The sequence below is a fragment of the Talpa occidentalis genome, unplaced genomic scaffold (assembly GCF_014898055.3).
Source record: "Talpa occidentalis isolate TD23 unplaced genomic scaffold, MPIMG_talOcc4v2.1 talOcc4.3, whole genome shotgun sequence".
Lineage (NCBI taxonomy): Eukaryota > Metazoa > Chordata > Mammalia > Eulipotyphla > Talpidae > Talpa > Talpa occidentalis.
The window spans coordinates 119,937,244-119,960,770 of record NW_023603184.1 but is presented as its reverse complement, the minus strand read 5'-3'; the positions used below and the strand labels follow the sequence as shown (position 1 = coordinate 119,960,770).

At 39.0% G+C, this 23,527-nt stretch overlaps 1 protein-coding gene across 3 annotated transcripts in view; it reads left to right on the top strand.

Moving 5' to 3' along the window:
* The window catches only part of HECW2 (HECT, C2 and WW domain containing E3 ubiquitin protein ligase 2), a 355,083-nt gene that overhangs the window by 217,358 nt on the left and 114,198 nt on the right, over positions 1-23,527 (top strand). For all 3 annotated transcript variants that reach the window (XM_054699957.1, XM_037523745.2, XM_054699958.1), the window contains exons 4-10: positions 3,830-3,924; positions 8,205-8,280; positions 13,341-13,510; positions 15,750-15,892; positions 17,693-17,793; positions 18,229-19,593; positions 20,612-20,707. In XM_054699957.1, the coding sequence (XP_054555932.1) occupies positions 3,830-3,924; positions 8,205-8,280; positions 13,341-13,510; positions 15,750-15,892; positions 17,693-17,793; positions 18,229-19,593; positions 20,612-20,707 (2,046 nt within the window). The remainder of the gene's footprint in view (positions 1-3,829; positions 3,925-8,204; positions 8,281-13,340; positions 13,511-15,749; positions 15,893-17,692; positions 17,794-18,228; positions 19,594-20,611; positions 20,708-23,527) is intronic.

Genomic DNA, 23,527 nt, shown 5'->3' with positions numbered 1-23,527 from the left:
AATTTGGAAGTAAAGGGGCTTCTCTGTCTTGCCAGCATTTAAATAGAGACTGCTGAATATTTTAGTAACTCTATAAACAATTGAGTTAAAAAATTAAAAATATAAAAATTGTTGTGAAGATTATTGAGTAGGGACCAAGAAGTATTTCCATGGTTTATAACTGGCTTCAGTGGTTCAGAAGGGACTTCAGGGAGAGGAAGGTGCCACTCGGGTGGTGCCCTTTGGTGCTGTCTTCCTCCAGGACAAGCACTGGCCCAGCCAAGTATCAGTCCTTACAGGTTAATGTGGGAGTCCTCACCCTTCTGACTCACCCTCTGACAAAACATGCTTTTTATAAGTGGATTTTTGGAAAGAACACATTGGCTTTTTATAGTCCTCAGGAATGCCTACTTGTCTGTCTAATTTTTTTCCCTCATAACCTGAGACCAGAAGAAGGAGATGGTGGCTGTAGAGAAACTTGTCAGGTAGACAGGATCATTCACTGCTCTGCAGTCTTGATCTTCCATCTCCCCATGGCTGTGGACAGTGGCTCCTCCCTTATCCGTTGCTGGGTCATCATTTGCTTTCACCTGTCCTTGTATCCATTTCTCATTAATAGCTCTTTGTTTCCTCCTGCAGTTAGACGTCACAAATTGTAGCTAAAATAGAAACTTGGACACGGGTTTCCCTTTCCCACCCCTCTGAGTATTAGTCTCACTTATCTCTTCCTATAAATAAAATGTTCAAGTGTATTAATCAAGATGTTACTGTCTTTTCTCTCTTACTCCAGGACAATGTTGTTTGTTACACCATTTCTTAACTCTTGAGTGACCATCTAAAACACTAAATGATACTTGAAGATGAAAACTCCCACTCAGCATGAAACATTCCTATATTTTAGGGGGCAAAATCTTCACTGGTGTCTTGCTGAAGAGCTGCTGGTTTCAGTCCAGGTGCAGCCAGCTAGTTAAATCCAGTACTGTGCTTTTCCTCAGTGACCAGCTTTTGGGTGAATTCCCTTAATTTTGCACTTGTCCTTAAAGCATTTTGAAGCTTTTGGCTCAAATGTGCTTTTGGTGATCATTTCCACAAAAACTGTTTTATGCAGTTCAGAATAAATTTATTTGTCATTTCAGGGATTCTAATTTGCCACTGTGATTGGAGATTGTTGTTATAGTAATTAATAAAATAACTCATAGAATGGGTCAGCTAGCAAAGCTAACCTGGCTGTTAACGCCCTGCAAATAAAAATAACATGTCTTTTGGATATCATAGTCTGTTACATAGTTGACTGTTAGTCAAAACCTTAGCAAAGAAGAGATGGTGTTCTAACTTGAGAGGGGCTTACAGGAAGATGTCTTATAAAAATGCACGTCTCTTTATTGAAAGATGAACCTCTAACTCACTCACCATTGATTGATCTGTGAGCACTGCTGCAGGCAGAATCACAGACTACTGGTTCCCAGCCATTTAGAGTGTGATGCTAATGAGCTCCAGCCCACAAAATTCAGTCCTCAGCACATCACTGAGCTTTCTTCTGCTTTGGTGGGGCTTATACATGATGCTTAGCTTTGTTCTTGCAGAATACATGTTCTTACTCTTGGAAGAAAGCCAAGTGGGAGAGTACAGTTTGCTCAGCTCTATACAGCTATCACTATTTCAATAATAACCAAAAACTTGTGTTATACTTGAGAAAATCATTTGTGGTCATTTTCCCAGGGAAGTGAAGTAATTGTAAAGCTAGAATTCCCGCACAGGTCATCTTGCTGCTCTTCAAACCCAGCATGCTCATCACTGCTACCCTGCTTTTGTTGTTTCTCGCATCTGACTCTCCCTTACCTACTTTTTCTCCACTTTCAGTTTGAATCCAGACTTATTTCTGACTCTGCTGTGCCCCTACTAATCTTCTCCATGGTCTCTGTGCTCTTCTACCTGGCCCTCTTCCTGTTTAGTGTTTGTCTCCTGTATTTTGTCATGCCTGTGATTATCATCTCAAGAGCTGCTCGGCCAGAAGGCTTCCTTTGATTCCCTTGCATTGTCTGGCATAGCACTGTGTGTATATTTTGATGAGTGCATGATAAAAGCCTTTTGTTTGACAATGCTAAGTACTGTGCATCATCATTGCATAGTGATTAACACCCATAATGGAAAGACTCAATGTTTTATCCATGACAGACCTTTTGTTTGTTTGTTTGTTTTTAGAATTAGTATTTCATCACTGATGGGAAAAATTTAGTAATGTGAATTTGTAAAAGAAGATTTGTTTTTAAAATAAGCAAACTCTGTAGGCAGCCTTTTGGTTTAGTAAGAGTCAGTGAACTAAACTTAACTTCCCTGAGTAAATATGGACCCACTTCAATAATCTGGGTGTTCAACTGAGGAAGGAGCCCCCCCATCCTGTGGGCCAGGACTCTCCCTTGAGACCTAGCAGCATTATTGCCTGTACTGAATGGCCCCTGGGGGTGAAAAAGCATCTCACATTTCAGTGACTCAATGCTCTGTCTGTAGAGAAATTCCATGACTCTTGGCATTGTTGTCGACACATCTTGGGTTTATAGTCTTTGAAACTGTGGTTATTTCCCAAAAACAATAGTTGGCATTTGTATTCCCTTTTATGAAGCTTAAATTACACATATTATGTATACATACACACCTGTGATTAAGTCTCTCACACACACAAACACAAGCATATCTTTGAAGAATGTATATGTCAGTGGTTCCTAGATTCGATTTCTGTTTAGTGACTTACTTCAAAAATTAAAATAATACAGATCCCTAGCCCTGTTCCTGTCCACTACTGTATTTCTCCCTTGTTATGTTAGGGGGAAAAGGATGTCGGGGCTGCCCTATAACAGTTACACTTCTTTTTTTCCTATTTCCCTTGAAACTTCAGTCTGTCTATATCAGAGAAGTGAGGAGTAAAGGCTGTAAAATTGGTGAGATTGGGTTTGAAACCTGACTGTCATTTCCTGTTTGTTTGACCTGTGACAAACCTCAGCACTTCATCTGTGATTTGCCTTCCATGGTTGAAGAGAGGAGTCAATAGCAACAGAAGCAGAGACATAGTATTAGGGGGAAAAGGATGTCCTAACGCTAATTCCATACAGGCTTTGTGGACTACACCCCCACCCCAGGCCAAAGCCAAAGACACTGGGAACTCCAAATCCCATCACCACCAAAGGGAAGGTGGCTGGGACCTGAGGGTGGGGTTAAGCAGCCAGGTTGGTATAAAGCCAGACACATGGGCTTTGGAGGGGTTCCCCCATTTTGGCTCTCTGCCAGCTAGCAGCATCCGGCCAGCTCTGAGAGTGACTTTGGGTTTCCAGGTCAGCGGATCGGGTAGGACGCATTAAAGACTTTATTTCCCTATTTTCTCCCTGAGGTGTACATTTTCCTTATTTCCTTTTCCCTTGTAAATAAGCCTTTTATTAACCTTTTGTGTGTGCCTGTAGTGGAGTATTAATAAGCCCCTTTTAAGCGCGCGGGTGAGGACCCACAGCCAGGCAACCCGTTCAATATCGGGGCTGCCCTATAACAATAGCACTGTGTCTGGTGTATCATGGAGTCCTCAATAAATGCTAGCCAGTCTTACTCTCATCTCTTCTCTCTCCTTATTTTGTATGTTGGTTTTGTGCATAATTTTTCTAGGATCGCTGCTTAGTCTTAGAAAGCTTCAGAGAAGGATCAAAACCAAACGGGAATAAATATGATTTGTTACTTCTGATTGGAAAAGAAGGGACTATTCAGAGTCATGAGGGTTTTCTGAGAGGTGGGGGTGGTAGATTTCCTCAAGTGATTCCTCAAAGTCTTGATTTAGTGTTTAAACTGTTTTTCTCCCATCAATTTGCAGCCGAGATAAAAATCTGTTTTAAATACTACCACGGCATCAGTGGGGCCTTGCGAGCCACAACCCCCTGCATCACCGTGAAGAATCCTGCTGTGATGGTGAGTGCCCCACATTCCAACCTCCTCAAGAGGTCCCCAGGGCCTTGATTTCTATTTTTGCCTGAGCAGCTCTGACAGGGTTGTGGGAAACAATGGAAAAGGAAACATGTGTGGGTGCAGTTTTAGGAAAGGAAATAGTTTACAAGGCTGGCATACCTGAATCCATAAAACAAATCAGTGGAAAATAAGATTTGATTAATAACATTCTGTATATAGTCAGCTCTTCAGGAAGCCCACTCAAGAGACAAGTTAATGAGTACCCCATCATAGAAGTGTTTGAAGCTTAGTCTTGGTGAATGGTTGGTAGGAAATAGTCACATTGCCTCCTATGTGAATTTAATTGGCATGTGTTCAGTGAGTAAAAGAGAAAAATAATTGAAATAGTGTGTGATTTTCCCTGTCAATCAACTCAAAGAGTTTATGCCCTGAGAGAGTGTGAGTTGAGGATCACAAATCTGCTGTTCTTCTCAGGAGGTCTTAGCTCCGGATCCCTCTCTGTACAAAGCTGGGTTCTAGGGCCTAAGCACCTATATTTAGTGTGACATAACCACTCAGTGGACACCAACCTTTTCACCAGGTTCTTAATTGAAGAAAGATACCTAATTTAACTTTGGAGGAAACTGGCTGTGTTGGATTTTTTTGAAGGAAAGTGTGTGCATTTCCAACATGATACTTTCCCCAGGGTTACTTTCACAGTTTTGTGTTTTTTCACTCTCTCAGCTAACTTGAGAATCTAACAGCCTCATCTGGCATGACCCTGTGCATGGGTGGTTAGACTCACACAGTTACAACAGATTCCTAGAGTCTAATATGTGTTGATCATTGTAGATTTTATTAGTTAGTAATAAAAATCAGGTAGCAAAAATACTGAATCCCACAACATAGAAACTTCATTAACACTGTGTTTGTGGATTTGGTGTGTGTGCATATTTATAGATGTATGCTGTTTGGGAACTAGACAAGAAACAGAAAGTAATCTCTGCAGATGGCATTTTGAAATTGTCGAGACCCACTAATGCCCAAATCAAGCAGTCTTTTGCTTTCATTTATTCATTCAAATGAATATTTGTTGGGGACCTGCTAAGTGCCAGACAGTATGCCCATGACTAGGGATGTGGTGGTAAGTGAAAACACAGCCCTTTCTCTCCTTGGTTTGATGGGAGAGTGAGAAAGCAATTAAGTTAAATTATATTTATTTGAGTGATAATTGTTATGAGACTGTGAAATAGAGCTATGATACTGCATCCTGGTAGGATTGATTCTCATCAGGAAGGCCTTAAAATGCTTCCCTGAAGAAGACATGGTTGTAAAACAATCTAGAGGATTAGTAGGCATTTCTGAAGTAAAGAGAGACAAGCGAGAAAGAGCATTTCTGGTACAAGGTACAGTTTGTGTAAACTCTTCAACATCTAATAACTCTGTTCACTCTTGAATTATGTTTATATCCCCACAGGAGCAAACATAGTATGGGATATAAAAGAAAATAGCCCACATTTGCTATATAAGATTTTGAAAATAACAGAATAACAATTGTTGATTACATAGTAAGCACTAGACACACTTTAGTTAATATTCTGAAAGGAAAAAATAGTATTAGAAAAAATTAGTAAATATTCTAAAAAGAAAAATAACAAAAATGGAAATGTGGGCGCTGTTAATAATAAAATCTTTGAAAATTAAAGTGTGAAATTAGATAATAGCTTTCAAACATGATTTTCTGGATTGAAGCAATTTTCAAATCCAGACATCATTAAAGGCAGCAGGAGTTTACAGCTGGTGAATGTGGATGTCATTCCATTGATTTTGTATTGAGCTCACTCTGTCAAAGCCAGCGGATAGTTTGGAGATAATTAATTTGCTCCAGATAGGTTTTAGTGCAGCTTCAAAGCTTTATAGATAGAGCGCTGTCAGAATATAATGTTTTGGTTCAAAGACTGACTGATGGAATGGGTGGTCAATAGATTTCTGACCAAGGTTGAGACAGTTTGGTGTGTATCCAGAATTAAGACACTCTGCCACATGGACCTCCCACTGTGGGTGTGAGCGTGGTGTTTCTATAACAACACGATGGTCACTTAGGTATATGGCATGCCTTTAATTTTTGTGACTGATTAACAACATTGAAATTCACAAAGTCTATTGAGTATGATTAGTGCATCATCAGTAAAAGACAGACCTAGAAGGAACTGAAAAGCTCTATAGGGAAGGAAATGAATGGCCACTCTAATCATATGGCCTCCTTTCTTCCATAGCCTTTTGCAGTGAATCAAGGATAAAATAAATTGTGCCTTCTCTCTCATTTATACTTTGACGTCATTGTCATTCATCAGAGTACACAGTGATACGTGTCTCAGACACTTGGAACAGGAAATCCTTTGGTTTCGGGGCAGATTAAGGTTGCCATCACTCACTACCTTGTATTGTTTCAGCACTTGGTTGACAGTGTTACTTCTGGGTTTTCCTGGAATGGATCTATAGACTGAGTTTATTTTAAAACCTCTATCTAAACATTGAGAGCAGATGTGTTTGTTATCACTGGTATCCCTCTATCTATTGGTAATGATTGTTTTTTCCTGACTTTATTGTAATGAATAATAAAATTGAATTCTTTGAGAATTATTTCAGATGAGTGTTTTTCCACATTTGTGGCAAAAGACTTTATCTGCAAATTCTGTGAGAAGTGTTTCTCTTTAGCCATTTGTTAGTGAATTGTATTTTAAAAGTGACAATTTGAGATCATTTTCTTTTATTTTTCATCATTTCATGCAATGAAACAGGTTTTAAATAAAGACAGACTATGAGTCTTTTCAATCTCATTTGACTCCCTTAGCACGTTCATTTCCTTCCCTTTGCATGAATATCCATTTAGCAGGCTTACACCTGACACTGTGACTTTGGAGGTGTACATCTTGTTAGGCAATGTGGTCCATTTGTGGGGAGACTGTGGTTTATCAGATGTCTGGTGTGTTCTGGGTATAGAGAGGCAGGTTGCTGAGTATCTGTCCCAGTTATGGTCTGCATAGCTATCATTTTCACCACTATACCCCATGAGCATGGGTGGTAGAAGCAGACAAGACAGCCACAGCAATCAGTTACCTGGTCAGTTTGCTCCTTTCTCTGCTCCAGTTGACCTGGGCATGATAAGTAAAGAGAGTTACAAAATCACAGAGCAAACCATATGTCCTTGTTGAGAACCAACGCACTGTCATCAAGGAGTTGGTTCTATGGATGGAATGAAATAAAGGAAACAGAGGGCACCCTAGTACATAGTGAATAACTTGTGAAACAATCAGGAAGCAGTTTTCCCAAAGAATAGTCTTGACAAATGTTCAAAGAGTAGAGAAGGAAGTCAAAATTGATATTTCAAACTCTAAATAAAATTATTTTGAAATTTCTCTTCTCTGCTTAGATTAGTGAGTTTTCTTCCCTGCTGATGTACAATTTTTAAAGGAGTATGGGGAATGCTGCAAAGATAAGACGGAAGGGTTCAGTACAAACTTTACAATTAAAATGTGGTTTCTGCTTCCCAACTATTCAAAATATATTTTGCCATCATTCTGTCTCTTACATTCTTGTAGACTTTCATGAATAGAACTGTGAGAAACCTAGATCTATTAAGTGTTCTATCAATAATTTATAATTATAAGTGAGATATAGTTTACATGAAAGCTTTTATGAAAAAGCTTTCCAATGCAATAATCAGTACAATAGCATTGCCAATGCCTGTAATTGCTACTTACAATAGTATGTGCCATGTACCTTCAGCACAGTAAATAGGAACCTATAAGGGTAATGGAATAGCCATGGGGCACTCAGAAACATTTGTTAAGAGAGAGTAATTTTACATATATGTGGATGCATCTGATACAAATCAACTATTTAGTTTAATCTGTCTTCCTAATAAATCTGTAGAAATTTTATGTTTGGTTTTTAATAAGGGAATATTTTAACATGGTAGTATAAGTACAATTACCATGTATCAACTATTTTCTTATCAAAGAAATAAAATGACCTAAAGTAGTTTAATTCATATCCCAAGGAATTTAGAAGCTCTTATTTGTTTGGTTTTGGCTAAAGATTAAATTTAGGTATGATACTTGCTCTGGTCTTTGAGAATCTGTGTTTGTTTATCAATTCTAAGAGTTTTAGCAGATGAAAAGACATATATTACAGCAAATGTTTGATACAAATATTGCATTTTCAAATGTATGTGCTTTCTTAGGAAGATTGAATAGCATCAAATTCCTTTGAACCTACAGGTACGTGTTTTTTCTTTGCAGATGGGAGCAGAAGGCATGGAAGGAGGTGCTTCAGGAAATCAGCATTCTCGGAAACTTGTTAGTTTTACACTGTCAGGTAAGAATGTCTTTAAACATAATGTCCAGTTTGAATGTGTGTTCTACAGATTCGCATATATAATATACGATCTAGGGTTGTTGTCGTGGGTTTTTTTTTTTTTTTTTTTTTTGCAGTACTTCTGGAAACTCAAGTAAATCTCTTACCATGATAAGATTAGAAAATTGATAATTGATATAAGTTCAGAAATTTCTTTGACCAAGTTTTCTCAAACAAAAAGCTATATGTATAGTTTCAAAAAAAAAAGTAACATATGCTAATCCCATTCTGAACTTTTATTATTGAAAACAAATTGCACAGGCCTCATCTAGAGAAAGGAAAAATTTGGAGACTAGGAGAAAAAAGGCAAAGGATACTTATGTTTTTATGGAGAAATGGAAAGTGGCTAAGAAATTTTTTTTCTGGTTGGTGAAATATAGTTGCTTGTGCTTTTATTATGCAGCTAAAACACATTTCATAGTGTGATTTGGAACTCTTGTGGTTTAAAAGATTAATTTAGTTAAAACCCACAATTAAAAAAAAACAAAGAAAATCAGAATTTGCAACTAAAAAGAAATACATTTTTCATAGAGCATCATTTCATACAAACTGAAATTTTTCACGCAAAAAATATATGTACCTATATATGTGTGTGTACTGGGTTACAATGTAAAATATAGTTCATATATAGGTCACTGTCAAAAATGTTTGGAAGTCACTGATTTAAAAGATTAATTGACAATCATAAAGTCAAGAGTACTCTAAGAAAATCATTATTTGAAATGGATTTCTAAAATATATGTTTGTTATAAATTAAAGGAATTTTTAGAGTTATATATATGCTAATCAGCTTTAAAATTTTTGTATTGAGATAATAACACTGGTTTATAACACTGTATTGGATTTAGGAGTATTGGTTCATACCTCATCAGAAATATGTTACTACACCACACCCACTACCAAAGCACCCATTATCTTTTGCCATTCTCCACTGAGTCCTCTCTCCCTCTTTATTTCCCCCCCACTTCCCCTTCCCCTTTGGTAGCCTCAATTCTACAGTTCAGGTGTCTAGGGTTTGTTCTGGTTTAGTTTTATCTGTTCTATTGTTTTGCTTCCTTATAGTCCAAATATGAGTGCAATCATACAGTATTTGTCTTTCTCCTAACTTATTTTACTTAGCATAATCCCCACCAGTTCTGTTTATGTTGTCCCAAATGACAAGAGTTTATCTTTTCTGATATCCAAGTAGTAGTCCATTATGTCTATATACCACAGCTTCTTTATCCACTCATCTGTCATTGGGCACTTAGGTTATATCCATACCTTAGTTGTTGTAAATAGTCTACAATGAACATGAGTGCATTTATCCCTTGATTTGCTTTCTTCATATACCTAGAAGTTGAATACCTAGGGGCATGAATATCTAGCATATCATCATTTCTAGATGATATGGTAGATCTATTTTTAACATTTTGAGAAAACACCATTCTCACAGATTTGAGGTGCTATCTCATTATGATTTTGATTTGCTTTCCCTGAAGATAAGAGATGATGAACATTTTTTCATGTACCTGTATGGCCATCTGTGTGTCTTCTTCAGAGAAGGTCTATTTAGTTCTTCTGCCCATTTTTTATTATCTGTATTCTTGGCCTTGAATTGTGTGTGTTCTTTGAAGATAATGGATATCAGCCCTTCATCAGATGTATGATGTACAAATATTTTCTCCTTATTGGTAAGGTGTCTTTTGTTTTATTGATAGTTTTTTTTCAATGTGCAGGAGTTTTTTGGTTTGATGTAGACTTAAAATAGACAACTATTTTGCAATGCAGGCAAAATAAAGTCTAAGAGAGGTCTGTCTCTGTAAGAGGTTTTGCTTTCATTTTTCACTAGGGGTAGTGCTTCTGAAATATAAGTTAGATTGACTTTTCCTGGCTGCAAAAAAATGTTATGAATGAAAACAGACATTCTCAAGAGTGAGAGTTAGAAGGTTCATCTTAAAAGTAAACTTTTCCATGATACCTTATTATCACAGGTGATAAAGGTGTGCACAGTGGCTCATTGGTGGTCATGGCCTTCCAGGTATCCTTGTACGTTCGAGCATGTTCTCTTCTTCCTCTAGATCAGGTTACTCATTATAAAATCTTTTTTTTTCTTGGTTCTATGGTAAATCAAAGATGTTGTAAAGTGGTGGCTTATGGTTCAAATTTGGCCAAGAAGTATGTTTTGCTCAGACTTTAATAATGTCTAGATTTTTAGAAGTGCACTTAGAATTACTACTGTTTGTTGTAATAGTAGTACTGAGCCCCCTTATCCCCATCCCCTTCATCTGTCTGCTGAAAACATTTTGGTTGGCTTCCTTTACAGTACTGAAAAAAAGCCTTTCATTTATAGGTAAGGGACAATTAGCCAACTTCTGTAGGTCAGAAAATTTATGGTTTGATTGTACTATAATTTCCTGACTTTAGAAGCATTTCCCTGTGCTTTTAAGTGATCAATATTATTCTAAATATGACATGCACATATTGATTTTGATTTCAGAGATGATGTTAATTAACTCACCATGAGAGAATGAGCATGGAGAAGTTAAAAATCCCAGGGTATTTTCCTAAAAAGTAGAAAACAAGCTTTGCGTTACACCCAAATGCTTCTTCTCTAAATTCAATTTTCCCCAATATCTACCCTCTATTTACACACACCATGGTTAGCTGCCTAAAATTTGTTGACATATAGTGAGATATTTATAGATTATATACAGAAATGGCTAAAAATTATAAAAGGTGAAAGCAATTTTACACTGATAATTCTTCAAAATTAATCTGGTTGCAGCAAATTGACAGTAGGTAATATTTATCCAAGAACATTTATTGAAATACTGCAGTAACTGCCTGCAAATATTATTCTTTTCATTGTCAATGGATAAGTAGGAGCAATAATAATTGAATTCTACAGTCAAAATAAAAAGTGTTTTGATTAATGTCTTACATCTTTTTTTCCAAATTAGACTTTAAACCAAAATATTTAACATGTCACATCTTTTTGATTTTGAATCCTCCTTTGGTCTATTAGGTGGTATGGATAATTGTGAGTAAAGAAATACATAAAAGACAAACGAGAAAAGCAAGAGCAGCAGTGACGTGCATCAAGGGAACTGAATAATCAGATTAGAAATAATTGGTAGCATATGATACTAATATGAAGATTTATTTGTTCAGTAACCCATTGTGGGAGAGTTTGGTATCAGGGTTATCTACTAACAGTGTGACTTCTTTCATCACCCTGGCTTAAACTTCTGGTGGTCTTTTTGTTCAAAGGACTCCTTTGCATAAATCATTTAGCTCTGTTAGACCTCGTGGCAGCCATTTCTGTGTGTGTTACTCCTCATTTACTACAAAGAAATAGTATTTTTCGGAAGATGATCTAATACCTACAGAATATCATACTTCTGTCTTTGAGTTCAAAGGGAGCATAAGAAAGACAAGTAAATTAATATGTAAATTGCATATTTCTCTCAAACCTATTTTGTGCTAAATAAAGCCAAATGGAAACATGTAGCATTTTAAAATTGGTAGTAAAATGCAAATGTTGTATTAATTATGAGTGCATATTTATGTATGTATATAGTATCAGAGCCAGGAATGGGGACTATAAGGCTAATGAGATACGACAATCTCTCTAAAGCGTCTAGTTCTTTATTCATCTTTCTTTTCTCCCACTCATGTTTAGATCAAAGATCTTATTATATTTTATGCAGTGTTCTTAACATAAGGTCCTCTTGCTTGAATCTTTCAATTTTTGTTGACATATTAAAATGCCTCCATCTACTTCTAGTATATGTCATTAGACTGTCTGGCTCTGTTTTCAACACACATATTGAACTTGTGAGTTCCTGTTGGCCACTGATGAAATTCCTCCAGGGAATGCTCCCTAGAGAACAGGGTATTATTAACCCTATGCCATTTCTGTCCTTCTAAGAATTTTTATTTCCAGTATGGGCTTGAATACGATGACTCGTGATCTTATATAATTTAGGGTCATTACAAGGGCTTATTCCCCAGCCTATCTGGGTGATCCAAAATTCCCAATGGGTTTGGATTCTACCTACAAAATTTCTATTTGAGCCACTTTTCAGGACTTTACCGGATTCATCATAGCTGAATAAAGGTATCCAGAAACAGTCTATCCTTCCAGAAACTCTCAAGGTCACTTATTTCTCAGGTTTACATTGTTCAAACTGATATTCACAGAAAGGTGTTAGGGACCCAGTGGATCCAGCTTTATTTCCTGACACTTTTATATCCCTTAGCCTAACCATTTTTAGTTATTCACCTCTTCATATGCCAAACTTCAGCCAGAACCTTTAGCAGCTAAGAGTGTGAAACAACAACTTGTGAATCTAAAATCAGTTATAAAATATTCACCAACTATTTAAGCTACCTAAGTTACAACTATTTAATGTATCAGGTAGCATTCAAATTTTAGAAATGTTCCTGCTCTCCCTTTCCCCCGGACATTCATGACATTTTTGAAATGTACATTGGCATTTTATATGTGGTAGAACTGAATATGTGCCTTAAGTTTCATCCCCAGCTAAACTTAGTTCAGTGTATTTCATATATGTATGTAGGAGATTTGTTTCCTTTCATGAAGGAACATAATGGTTTTCTTTTAAAACAAAACTGTTTATTAAGGATTTCTTTTAAGATATTGTCTGAAATGCTCATTGCCAAACTAAATAGAGGACGATGGTAAAGACGCACATTTTAGAATCAAAATGGTTCCTGTGAAAAGTTGGATTAGCTGTGTGCAGAGGTGGTAAAAATTTGGCTTCATTTTTGCAGCCTGCCGGACATCATTCATTTGTCCTTCCCTAAGCAACTGTGGTGTGAATAACTTTGTTACTGTTTTACTGAATGGTTTATGTTTAGTTTCCTGTGTGATTAATTAAGAGCAAATTGTCATTGAGCTGCTTGTTCTAATGAGGATATATGAATCCTTCTTCCTTCTGTCCCATTTTGCTTCCACCCTCCCTTTTCCCCTTCTTTCCTCCTTCTGTCTGTCTTCTTTCTTTCCTTCCTTAAAGATCTTAGGGCAGTTGGGCTAAAGAAAGGGATGTTCTTCAATCCTGACCCTTATCTTAAGATGTCCATTCAGCCAGGGAAGAAGAGCAGTTTCCCCACCTGTGCCCACCATGGACAGGAGAGAAGGTCTACTATCATCAGTAACACCACTAATCCAATTTGGCACCGAGAGGTAAGATGATCCTCTAGGGTCTTCTACTTTACAGTAAGCCAACCAAGTCCACTTCTTTCCTCTAGGCATCAATGAGTATTTACAGTGTGGGCAAAAATGATTGGGGTGCCAGGGCATCTGCTAGAAAGAGGGCACAATGATTATGAACTATTCCCTTCGAACCAACGCCAGGTCTTTGGTGAGGCACTTACCTCAGATGCATGATGTAAGTGGGGCCAAATGACTCAGTAATCAAAATAAATATTTGGGGCCTCCCTGGTGGCACAAGAGGTTGAGACTCAACCTGTGGGCTGTCCACGGCCACTATAGCACGAGTTCGATCCCCAGCCAGGGAGCTACCCACAGGGTGCAGCAGACTTCTCCTGACTTGCCTGCTGCTCCCCTCAGCAGTGTATTTCAATCAATCTGCCTGTTCTGTTCCCCACTCTCTCTCTGGTGAGTCCTCTTACACATACCCCTGCACCTCTGGCCTGTACCCCAGTAATTGTATGCATAAATAAAAACAAATCTTTAAAAATTAAATAAATATTTGAATGTAACTTAAAAAAATAAAAATTAATGCAAACTTTCATGGAACAAATTACAGTTTAAAGTAAAGGCATGGTCAGCAACAGTGCCTTGAAGCCTGAGGCAGAAGGAAAGATCACTAACACAGATCCTACTTTCCCTTAAAATTTTGTTCCAGCATATATTAATACAAGTTTGAGCAATTTCTTTCTCTATGATTTCTGACAAATGTTTCATGAATTTCTAGGTTTTGGCTAAGGGAACATGGAAGGAGTTGTCATCTTAAATGAAGCCAGATTGTATTGATGGTATTTTAGATGTCCTCAGAGCTACACTGTACTTAGCATCACCTTAGATCCCCTTTAATTGTGGGGGCAGATAATTCAGGAAACCCAAAGCCCATTGAGAAAAGGTGTGGTTATTTGAGAGTTATCACAGTATGATGTCTCCCACAGATAAATCGTATGCTTATTTAAAAGGATAAAATGAATGTATTCTTATACTTGGTTTTAATAACTACTTAAGATCTCCAAAATAGTAACAAACTCTTCCAGGCATGCCACATAATTGAACATTATTTCAGTGAACTCTTGGGAGCACATAGTAGTAATAACTTTATTTTCCTAACATTTAATATTTATAAATTTCTTTACCAAGTTACTCATGAAGTCTGATAAAAGGAATAGGGGATAATCATCCATTTTGATGATTAAAAAGCTGAAGCTTAAAGTATTGATGTAACCTGTGCTATTCAGAAAGGCAGAAATTGTGCTTATATTCAGCTGTCTTATTCTAAGCAAGTGCTTTTTCCATTGAGCAGATTACCAGACTCCTTGGCCATTTGGAGAACTTTTAATAGCTATGACTAAGTGAACTTAGTGGCCCCTAAGTGTGACTCTGGCTAGCACTGTTCACATTATGTGGCTGTGTGGACACTGTTGGGGAAGCGGTGACATGATCCCTGGCTCCATCATTACTCATCCCAAGAACCTCATTGTTCCAAAGAAATTTTTATCTTTGTAAAGATAAAATGACAGTAATATATTTGGAAGTCTTTGTAAATGAATAAAACCTTTTATTTTATATTCTTAATATCCAATCTAATTTTCTTCTCTAGCATTTTAAGCAAAATAGCGAAGCTCTCTTAACCACATACTTTTATTTTTCTGCTCCTGAAGAAATAACCCTGTGTGCATTTTAAATTAAGTAATTTCCATTTAAACATTATTCTTTCTTAATGCTTACCAGGGAGACCACAGTATTCTGTAAATGTTTACACTTGACCCATAAATGAAGGAGTGTTTCAAGCTATGTTGTTTAACTTTAAAATCCTGTGCAATTACAATTAAAATTGCTGTTAGTAAAATACATTTGATAATTCTATACCATCCTGTAACAAGATATTAATTTTCAAAGAATTAAAATATGTTAAGTGTCCTAAAATTATATTGTGCATAGTTTAATATTTGATAACATCTCCTAAAACTGTTGAACCAGAAAGAACTAGATGATTGAAAGGAGTTCCTTTGTCCTACAAGTCCTTAACTACCCCTTTTTAATCATTGCAAATGTTAATGATTCTGAGTGAATAAAACATTGACAATAACTAGATATTCCTAGCAATGAGAATTGCATGATTAGGATTTAAGGGATGCCATTTTTTATACTAATAAAATGATTTAATGTCATATTTGTCTTTCTTTTGAAACGCATTATCTGTTTTTGTTTTCAGAAATATTCCTTCTTTGCACTTCTTACTGATGTCTTAGAAATTGAAATTAAAGACAAATTTGCCAAGAGCCGTCCTATCATCAAGCGTTTTCTGGGGAAACTAACCATCCCAGTCCAGAGGTTACTGGAGCGACAAGCCATTGGGTAATCAGCCTCCCTCTTAGGGATCACGTTGAGATTAGTTTATAGAAAAGCAACACACAGTGGCACTTTGTAGTCCTAGGACTTTTCTTACTGACAAGAAGTGCTAACATACTTTGTTTAAAAGCAATATCTGTATGCACATTAAGATGTGCACAACAAAAAGTACTTGGTTTTAACTATGTGTTATTTTTTTCGTAGTATCTAGCTATTCCAAGTTGCACCCACCATTAGCAGTTCAGCATCAGGTGTCGTAGTGCTCACTTGCTTTTGAATATATTGAAATCTGAGCATAAAAGCCTCTCCCTAGACCAGGATCCTAAAGGATCAGGTTAACACTTCCCTTACCCGGATTAATCCCATCCACAGGACTTGTTATTCCTGAAAAGCAAAATCCACCTTATTTCGGGGCCATGTGAAACAAAACTTTGAGTGAGGAGGTAAGACAGTGGAGCTCCCAAATCCTTGTTCAGGTGACTGCTGAGCATTTTTTTACTCATCGAGAAAACTTTAAAATGTGATTTGATACCTGCTTTCCTTCTATGGGTTTTTGTAAGTTGTGAATAAAGTAGTTAAGAAATCAGGATATGCCTCCATCCCTGATAAAAGTCATATGTAGTTTTCATGAGTGCCAGCAAACTCAGTTAACACTGGTGCTCCCACATAGTAAGCACTAATTTGGGGGGAGGGGGAGAAGCATCAGTTTAAAAACATCAATCAATAAAAAAAAATCATTACAATGTCATTTCTAGAAAAAAACAAAAAAAGGCAGAGGAAATAATCTCATTTTCAGAAATTCTTGCTGTGAAATTTGGACTGGGGTTTTACATTAGCACATGTTTTGTAAATTTGCAGTGGTGCAATCAGGGTAGAGGCTTGTGGGTCCCTCGAAGTTACCACTAGAGGGCAGTGTGAGAGCAGAGATGACAAGGCTTGGTACTAGCTCTTTGGTTATTTCCCTTAAATCAGGTTCAGAAAGAAAGTTACTTGCATATAAGGAAATGATGTAATTGCATTTGGCTTTGATAAGTAAACAGTGAAGTAAAAACAGGAACAACTTCCTCCTTAGGAGGCTGGTAGCCTGAGCCTGGGGCCAAGGTGGGGAAGAAACTGGGCAGGCCCAGTCTCCTTCCCCTCCAGCACACCTCTAGGCCTGGCTGCAAAAACTTCAAACACTCATCAGCTGAGCACAGGCCACCTGAGAAGCAACCAAAGCCAGATTGTCCAACATTGAGGGCCCGCAGCACCAGCTTTACTTTGTAGGCAAAAAGCCCTACTTCACACAGCTGGAGCAGCTGTTAGGAGGTATCCTGTTCTGCTGCTCCCTCCTGACCCTCTAGCTCCACTTCTGCAGAGTGTAGCAGCAATTGATTAATCCCTGCCTGCCCCTGCCCTTTTATTACCAGCTTCCTGCCTTGCAAAGTGCTTAGGAACCAGGCCCTAGACTTTTACCTCCAAGTCAAAAAACACCTAAAATATTAATCGTTTCACAGCTCCTTGATGACCTTCAAAATGCCCTTTCTCCCTAAGCAGTGAGAAAGCAAATCAGTGCCCTTTTGGAAAGTATATTGCATCTTCCACTTTTACTAGTAAATTTCCTTACAACTAGATTTCCTCTTACCTCTGAGTTATAAGTATTCATTTGTGTGAACTATAACAAGCCTTGGAGTCTTTTGTTTCCTTAAGAGTTTGAAAGTCTTAAGGGACATACACCCCCAAGGATTTGGGTGGGGAGAATGTCTGTGAAGATTAAGGCTGACAGCAGTGTAGTAAGGATGAAAAAAACTTTTCTCCTCTTAACAGTGACCAAATGCTCAGTTACAACCTCGGCAGAAGGCTCCCAGCTGATCATGTGAGTGGATACCTCCAGTTTAAAGTGGAGGTGACGTCTTCTGCGCATGAAGGTGAGATGTCTGTATAAATTCATCGCACTAGGAAATGTGTTAAATTTTCCTCAGTTGTTGGTTTGCATTGGAATGGAAATGAATTTGTGTCCTGTCCCAGAAACAAAATAACTGTTAAATTCGTGCTTGGAAAACCTACTGAAGTTTTCCCAAGTAGATAGAAAAGCCTGTTATCAAAAAATATTGGGTTAATGCCCATATTTGGAAACTGGACTGTAGAATTTTCAGCCTAATGAACATATGTACTTCATATGTCAAACTGACAACCAATATACTTGTTGGCGAGTGAAAGGTAAATCTTAGCTACCAAGTCTAGTCATTAATACTGAATGGGCTGGCTGAATCCTTTGAACTGATTGGTGGCAAAAGAACAGGACATTGAAGGTTCATTCGTTGTTACTCCTTAGTCTTGATTAATGTTGTTTTCTATTCCAGATGCTTCTCCAGAAGCTGTTGGCACAATACTGGGAGTCAATACTGTGAATGGAGACCTCGGAAGCCCTTCTGATGAGGAGGACATGCCAGGGGGACATCATGATGGCCCCATTTGTTCTAATGGACCTGTTTCTGAGGAAAGTACTGCCGATGGGACCCCCAAGCATTCTTTCAGGACTAGCTCTACTCTGGAAATAGATACAGAGGACTTAACCTCTACTTCGTCAAGGACCTCGCCGCCCAGAGGACGTCAGGACTCCCTCAATGATTATTTAGATGCTCTTGAACACAATGGCCATCCCAGGCCTGGTGCAGCTTCCTGCTCGGAGAGGTCCATGGGAGCCTCCCCGAAACTAAGAAGTAGTTTTCCCACTGACACGAGACTCAATGCAATGCTTCATATTGATTCGGATGAAGAAGACCATGAGTTCCAGCAAGACCTGGGTTATACATCTTCCTTGGAGGAGGAGGGAGGATTAATAATGTTTAGCAGGGCATCAGGAGCTGATGATGGGAGCCTGACTTCTCAGACAAAGCCAGAAGACAACCCTGTGGAGATTGAAGAAGCCTCCACAACCGAAGCTGCTTCCTTAGAGGATAAGCCAGAAAATCTTCCAGAGCTTGCAGAGAGCTCTTTACCCTCAGCCCCAGTGCCAGATGAAAGTGAAAATGTTCCAGAGTCTCAACCAACTGCCGACCAAGGCAGCACTGAATTGTGTAGCTCTCAAGAGGTAGATCAGCTCACGAGTGGGGCAGACACAGGGACTTCGGACACATCAGGAGGAAGCCGAAGGGCCGTCAGCGAGACGGAGTCCCTTGATCAAGGGTCTGAACCTTCCCAAGTGTCCTCTGAAACAGAACCGAGTGACCCTGCGAGGACAGAGAGTGTGAGTGAGGCCAGCACTAGGCCTGAGGGAGAGAGTGACCTGGAAGGCGCTGACAGCTCCTGCAATGAGAGTGTTACCACACAGTTGTCCTCAGTGGAGACACGGTGCTCGTCTCTTGAGAGCGCGCGGTTTCCTGAAACCCCAGCCTTTTCTTCTCAGGAGGAGGAAGAAGGAGCCTGTGCAGCAGAGCCCACCAGCAGTGACCCTGCCGAAGGGTCTCAGGATTCCATATGCAATCCTGGCTCTCTACCTGTAGTGCAGGTGCCCAGTGGAGAGGAGGCAGAGCCAGGGGCAGAATCTGCCGCTTTACCTGAACCGGAAGAGGTGGGGGAGGTCTGGCAACGGAGGGGGAGCCTGGAGGGAGCTACTGCTGCTACTGCTACTGATGCTGAGAGTCAACCCCAAGAAGAGGGTGATGCTGGGGATGCCCAAGGGGCTTGTGAAGGGGCCACTGCCCAGGAAGAGGGCGCTACTGGAGGTAGGATGCACAAGAGTGCATGGCTTTTGGCTCAAGCATACCTGCTCATAGGGAAATCTTGTGGTTCTGTCTCTCAATGTAAATTACCCAACAGGTTCCTTATCTGAAATCTTCATCTTGGTGCTCAACGGGGATTTTGGTGGTGGTGGTATTTTAACGAGTCTTCTGTTGCAGAAACAAGAAACAAATAGCAGTCATCAAAGTTAAATGATGAATCTCTGGTGAGACCTGGGCTTGTAGATACAAAACCAAGCAGGTTGGCAGCTTCAACATTAGTATAACCTACAGAGGCTATTAGGAACACCTTAAGTCATTCCTTGTAAAACCATCAACACACAAGGTTAATACGTGCTTTGCATCAAATGTAGTATTTTTTGCCTTCTGGAATATAAGAAATGTCAACTGAATTGGGCGATGCATTCTGTCATTTGAAGAATAAGCTGTTTTAGTGTCTTGAGGATGCAGATTTGCTCAAAATTTGTATTAAGTCTCAATGACTGCGACTTGGAAGAATGATTCCTTCAAATATTCTGTTATAGATGCGTCAGAAAATCTAAGGATAATTACATACGCCTGAAAAGCATAGACTCAGAAGTAGGAACGATTTTCTTATTCTGTAACTTACTTTTCTATCTAAAGTATCTCCATCTTCCTCCTTCTTGTGTGTGTGTGTGTGTGTGTGTGTGTGTATGTATGTTTTCTTTATTATCATGGGGCTGTTGTGACCCTAAATTATCAATGCACGACCAGGACAGAGGCCATGTTGAGAAAAGGTGGGGGTGGGGGCGGGAGGAACCTTTCTCATCCAATCTAGAAGACACTCTCTCTCTCCCTCAATAATCATTCATTGTCCCTTCTCTTTGTTTCTGGATCATTATATGGGAAATGAGACTAAAGAGAGTAAAGAGGCTGGCCCCAGGATTTATATTAGGTGTTTTTTTGTTTTGTTCTTTTAAAAAGACTGTTTTGCCACTGAAGGGGAAACAATACTTGAATAACATTTTACCTTTAATCCTAGGTTCTCAAACCAATGGCCACCAGCCTTTGCGATCACTGCCTTCAGTGCGCCAGGACGTCAGCCGGTACCAGAGGGTGGACGAGGCTCTCCCACCAAGTAAGCACCTGTTCACTGAAAGGCCCCCTTCTTCAGAGGCTAGTAGGATGATAGGCACACTTATTCCATGGAACCTAAGAAAAGAATGCCTGGCCCCCCAGGAAAGGATCTGGTGCTGCCACATGCTATAGTGGCAGTAGTTGATGACTACAAACTCTTCCCTGGCACTGTTCTGTCAAATGAAAGGGCAACTGGGAGAAAAGTAAACACTGTCATCCCTGTGGAGTGAATATTGTAATATTGAATCAGGGAAATAGAGCCACATATTATAGATAATTGCTTGTATGACAGAAATTTTTAAAAATTATGACTAAGTTAGTAGACAGATTGGTACAGTCTCTTAGAAGCCTCACCCTGTGTGATAAGTGGCAGCCCCCTGATCACATTCAATTGCTTCTTATTGGTCCAGAGACCATAGCTTTGGTCTCTGGATTGTATTTAATAAACACAGGTATTTTCCTGCTAAAATTATCATCATTCTTTATGATATTTCAATGTATTTGATTCAATACTGATATTTACATTACATAGATGAGACTCAGGCAGGGGACACCTGGTTGGTGTGTACAGATTTCACAAATGACCAGCCTGGATTATTTTAAGGCTCAGCATTATACTTTGAACACTCTTAATTATAATACCTTAAGCTTCTATAGTGCTTTTCAATCTACAAGACTCTTTTCCATGCTTTCCCTTTAAACTTTCTTCTGGCAGTTTTGTGAGGTAATTCAAGCAGTTTTTATCTGTAACTTATAGATCCATAGGTAGAAACAAGCTAATCTAACTCTTTCATTTTATAGATGGCAAAACTGAAGCCCAGACAACTTAAATAACTTGCTTAAGATCCATGCTAGTGAAAGTTAAGACAGAATTTCAAAAATTCCCTCTTCTCTACGAGGCATTCCAATTTGAGAAGAGAAGGGAAGGGATAATTTTGTGGGTAGTAAATATAAATTCTGAAAGCTTGGTTAGCAGCTGAGGGGTGGCTTATAGTGGGGTGTGTTAGCTGTTAGCCTCAAACAATACCTTAAGTCAGAGGGTTTGGGGTTTTGCTGAAACTTCATTGTATTGTATTTTGAAATCACATGCTGGAAGGCTCAATTTTCTTCCCTTCTTCTAGGTTGTTTGCTCCCCCAGGAGATCCCTCAATTGTAAGAGAAGTGATGGTGGTCACAGTGACAGTGTGAGCCTCTGTCCTGTGGCCCAGGCAGGTTGACTCTGCTAAATGTCTGTGTGAGACTCTGTCTTTTCCTCTCTGTGTGGGTCACTATCCCTAGACCTGCACAAACCACTGAAGCCTCATGTCTTAGGCTCTGAAGCCCTCTCCATTCTTGATTCTTTCTTTGCTTTTTCCTTATTGTTGTTGTTATTTTACCTTATAAAATACACATGTGTTAACATATAGTGAGGAAACCATCCAGCAAACTTATAGTACTCTTTGAAGGTTTACAAACTCAAGGCGATTCTATCGTGCCCTTGCTGTGCTACTTCACACTGACAGCGGAGCATGAGGTAGTATGCATATGTTATAATTTAGTCTGTGAACATCTGTGTGATCTCTTTGTATGTAAAGCAGAGTTTTCCTTCTTTATTTAGCCTCTTCTTCAAGTCTTATTCCTCCTATCTCTGGATCAGGAGAAAATCTTGGACTTAGTACAAAGACAGCTCAGCTGTGATGATGATCTACCAATTGTTTCTAAAATCTTACCCTTGCTTTAGGCCATAAACCATGTGTCCTGACTGTGTAACTCCAACCACTGGTTGAGAGATATTCTAATGATCCATAGAAAATAGGAACGCTTCAGGCTTTGGAGGTGGCTGGCACTGTAGAGAGCCTCCAGGGAAGCTGCTGGAACTTGAATCTGCAATGAGTGTGTTAAGAATTTGCTGTATCTTATTCTGAGGTGATTGATGGTGCTGGCAGCTGGCAGCAGGTCAGGGATGAAATCCTCTAGAATGTTACCAGCGTGACAAATCTTGATTTTTTTTTTAGCATTCAAATAAGTGAAAAAAGAATGGTCAGCTAGTCTCCTCCTGAAAGTTATTTTACTTTTGTCTTACTTGCTTCAATATGGTTGTGACTTAACCCTTTGCTGTACTGGAGACAACAGGAAATTGTTGAATAAGTGTTTTTGCCTAAAAGGTAGGAATAGGAATCCATTCAGGATGAAACTGTCCAGATTAATGGACTCTGATAGGATCCAGGCTTGTTGCCAGACTGTTAGGGCTAGTGTATTACTTATGTGGTAGACTTGAATGGGTAGGACTGGAACATTACAAGGGAACATTTATCCTTTTTTTTTTTGGTGGTTGTGCAATTTCTTTATTAAAGCATCTTTCGGAATGAAGACCTAAAAGTAGACAGTGAATCTGAAAGATGTAAATAACTTAGAGTTTCTACTATGTTTAAGGTTAAGGTGTTTACTCTCTCAAACTTAAAAGTTTTGAGGAAAAATTGATTTTTTAATCTATAAAGGTCTTTCTTAAAAATTGAAAATTGATTTGAAAAGTGTGCAGCTATTGCCCAGGTCCCCGCGCCTGCGACCTAGGCTTGCGGGGAGACGCGCGGAGGCCCTCCCTGAGTGAGCAGGAACCAGGCGCCCAGGCAGGGGAGCGGGATTCAAAAGGCGCCATTCCCGCGCCACTGATCTGGGCTACAGCCCGCGTCCTGGAACTGAGGGCTTTGGAACTGAGACCCGGGGCACGAAATTAGGGGCGTGGGTTTCCCACGACGGTGGGGCACAAGGCAGACACAGCACCCCAAAGTCGTTGAGGTGTACCCTACCATCCCCGCTCTGCTCCCTGTCCCACGGGGTGGAA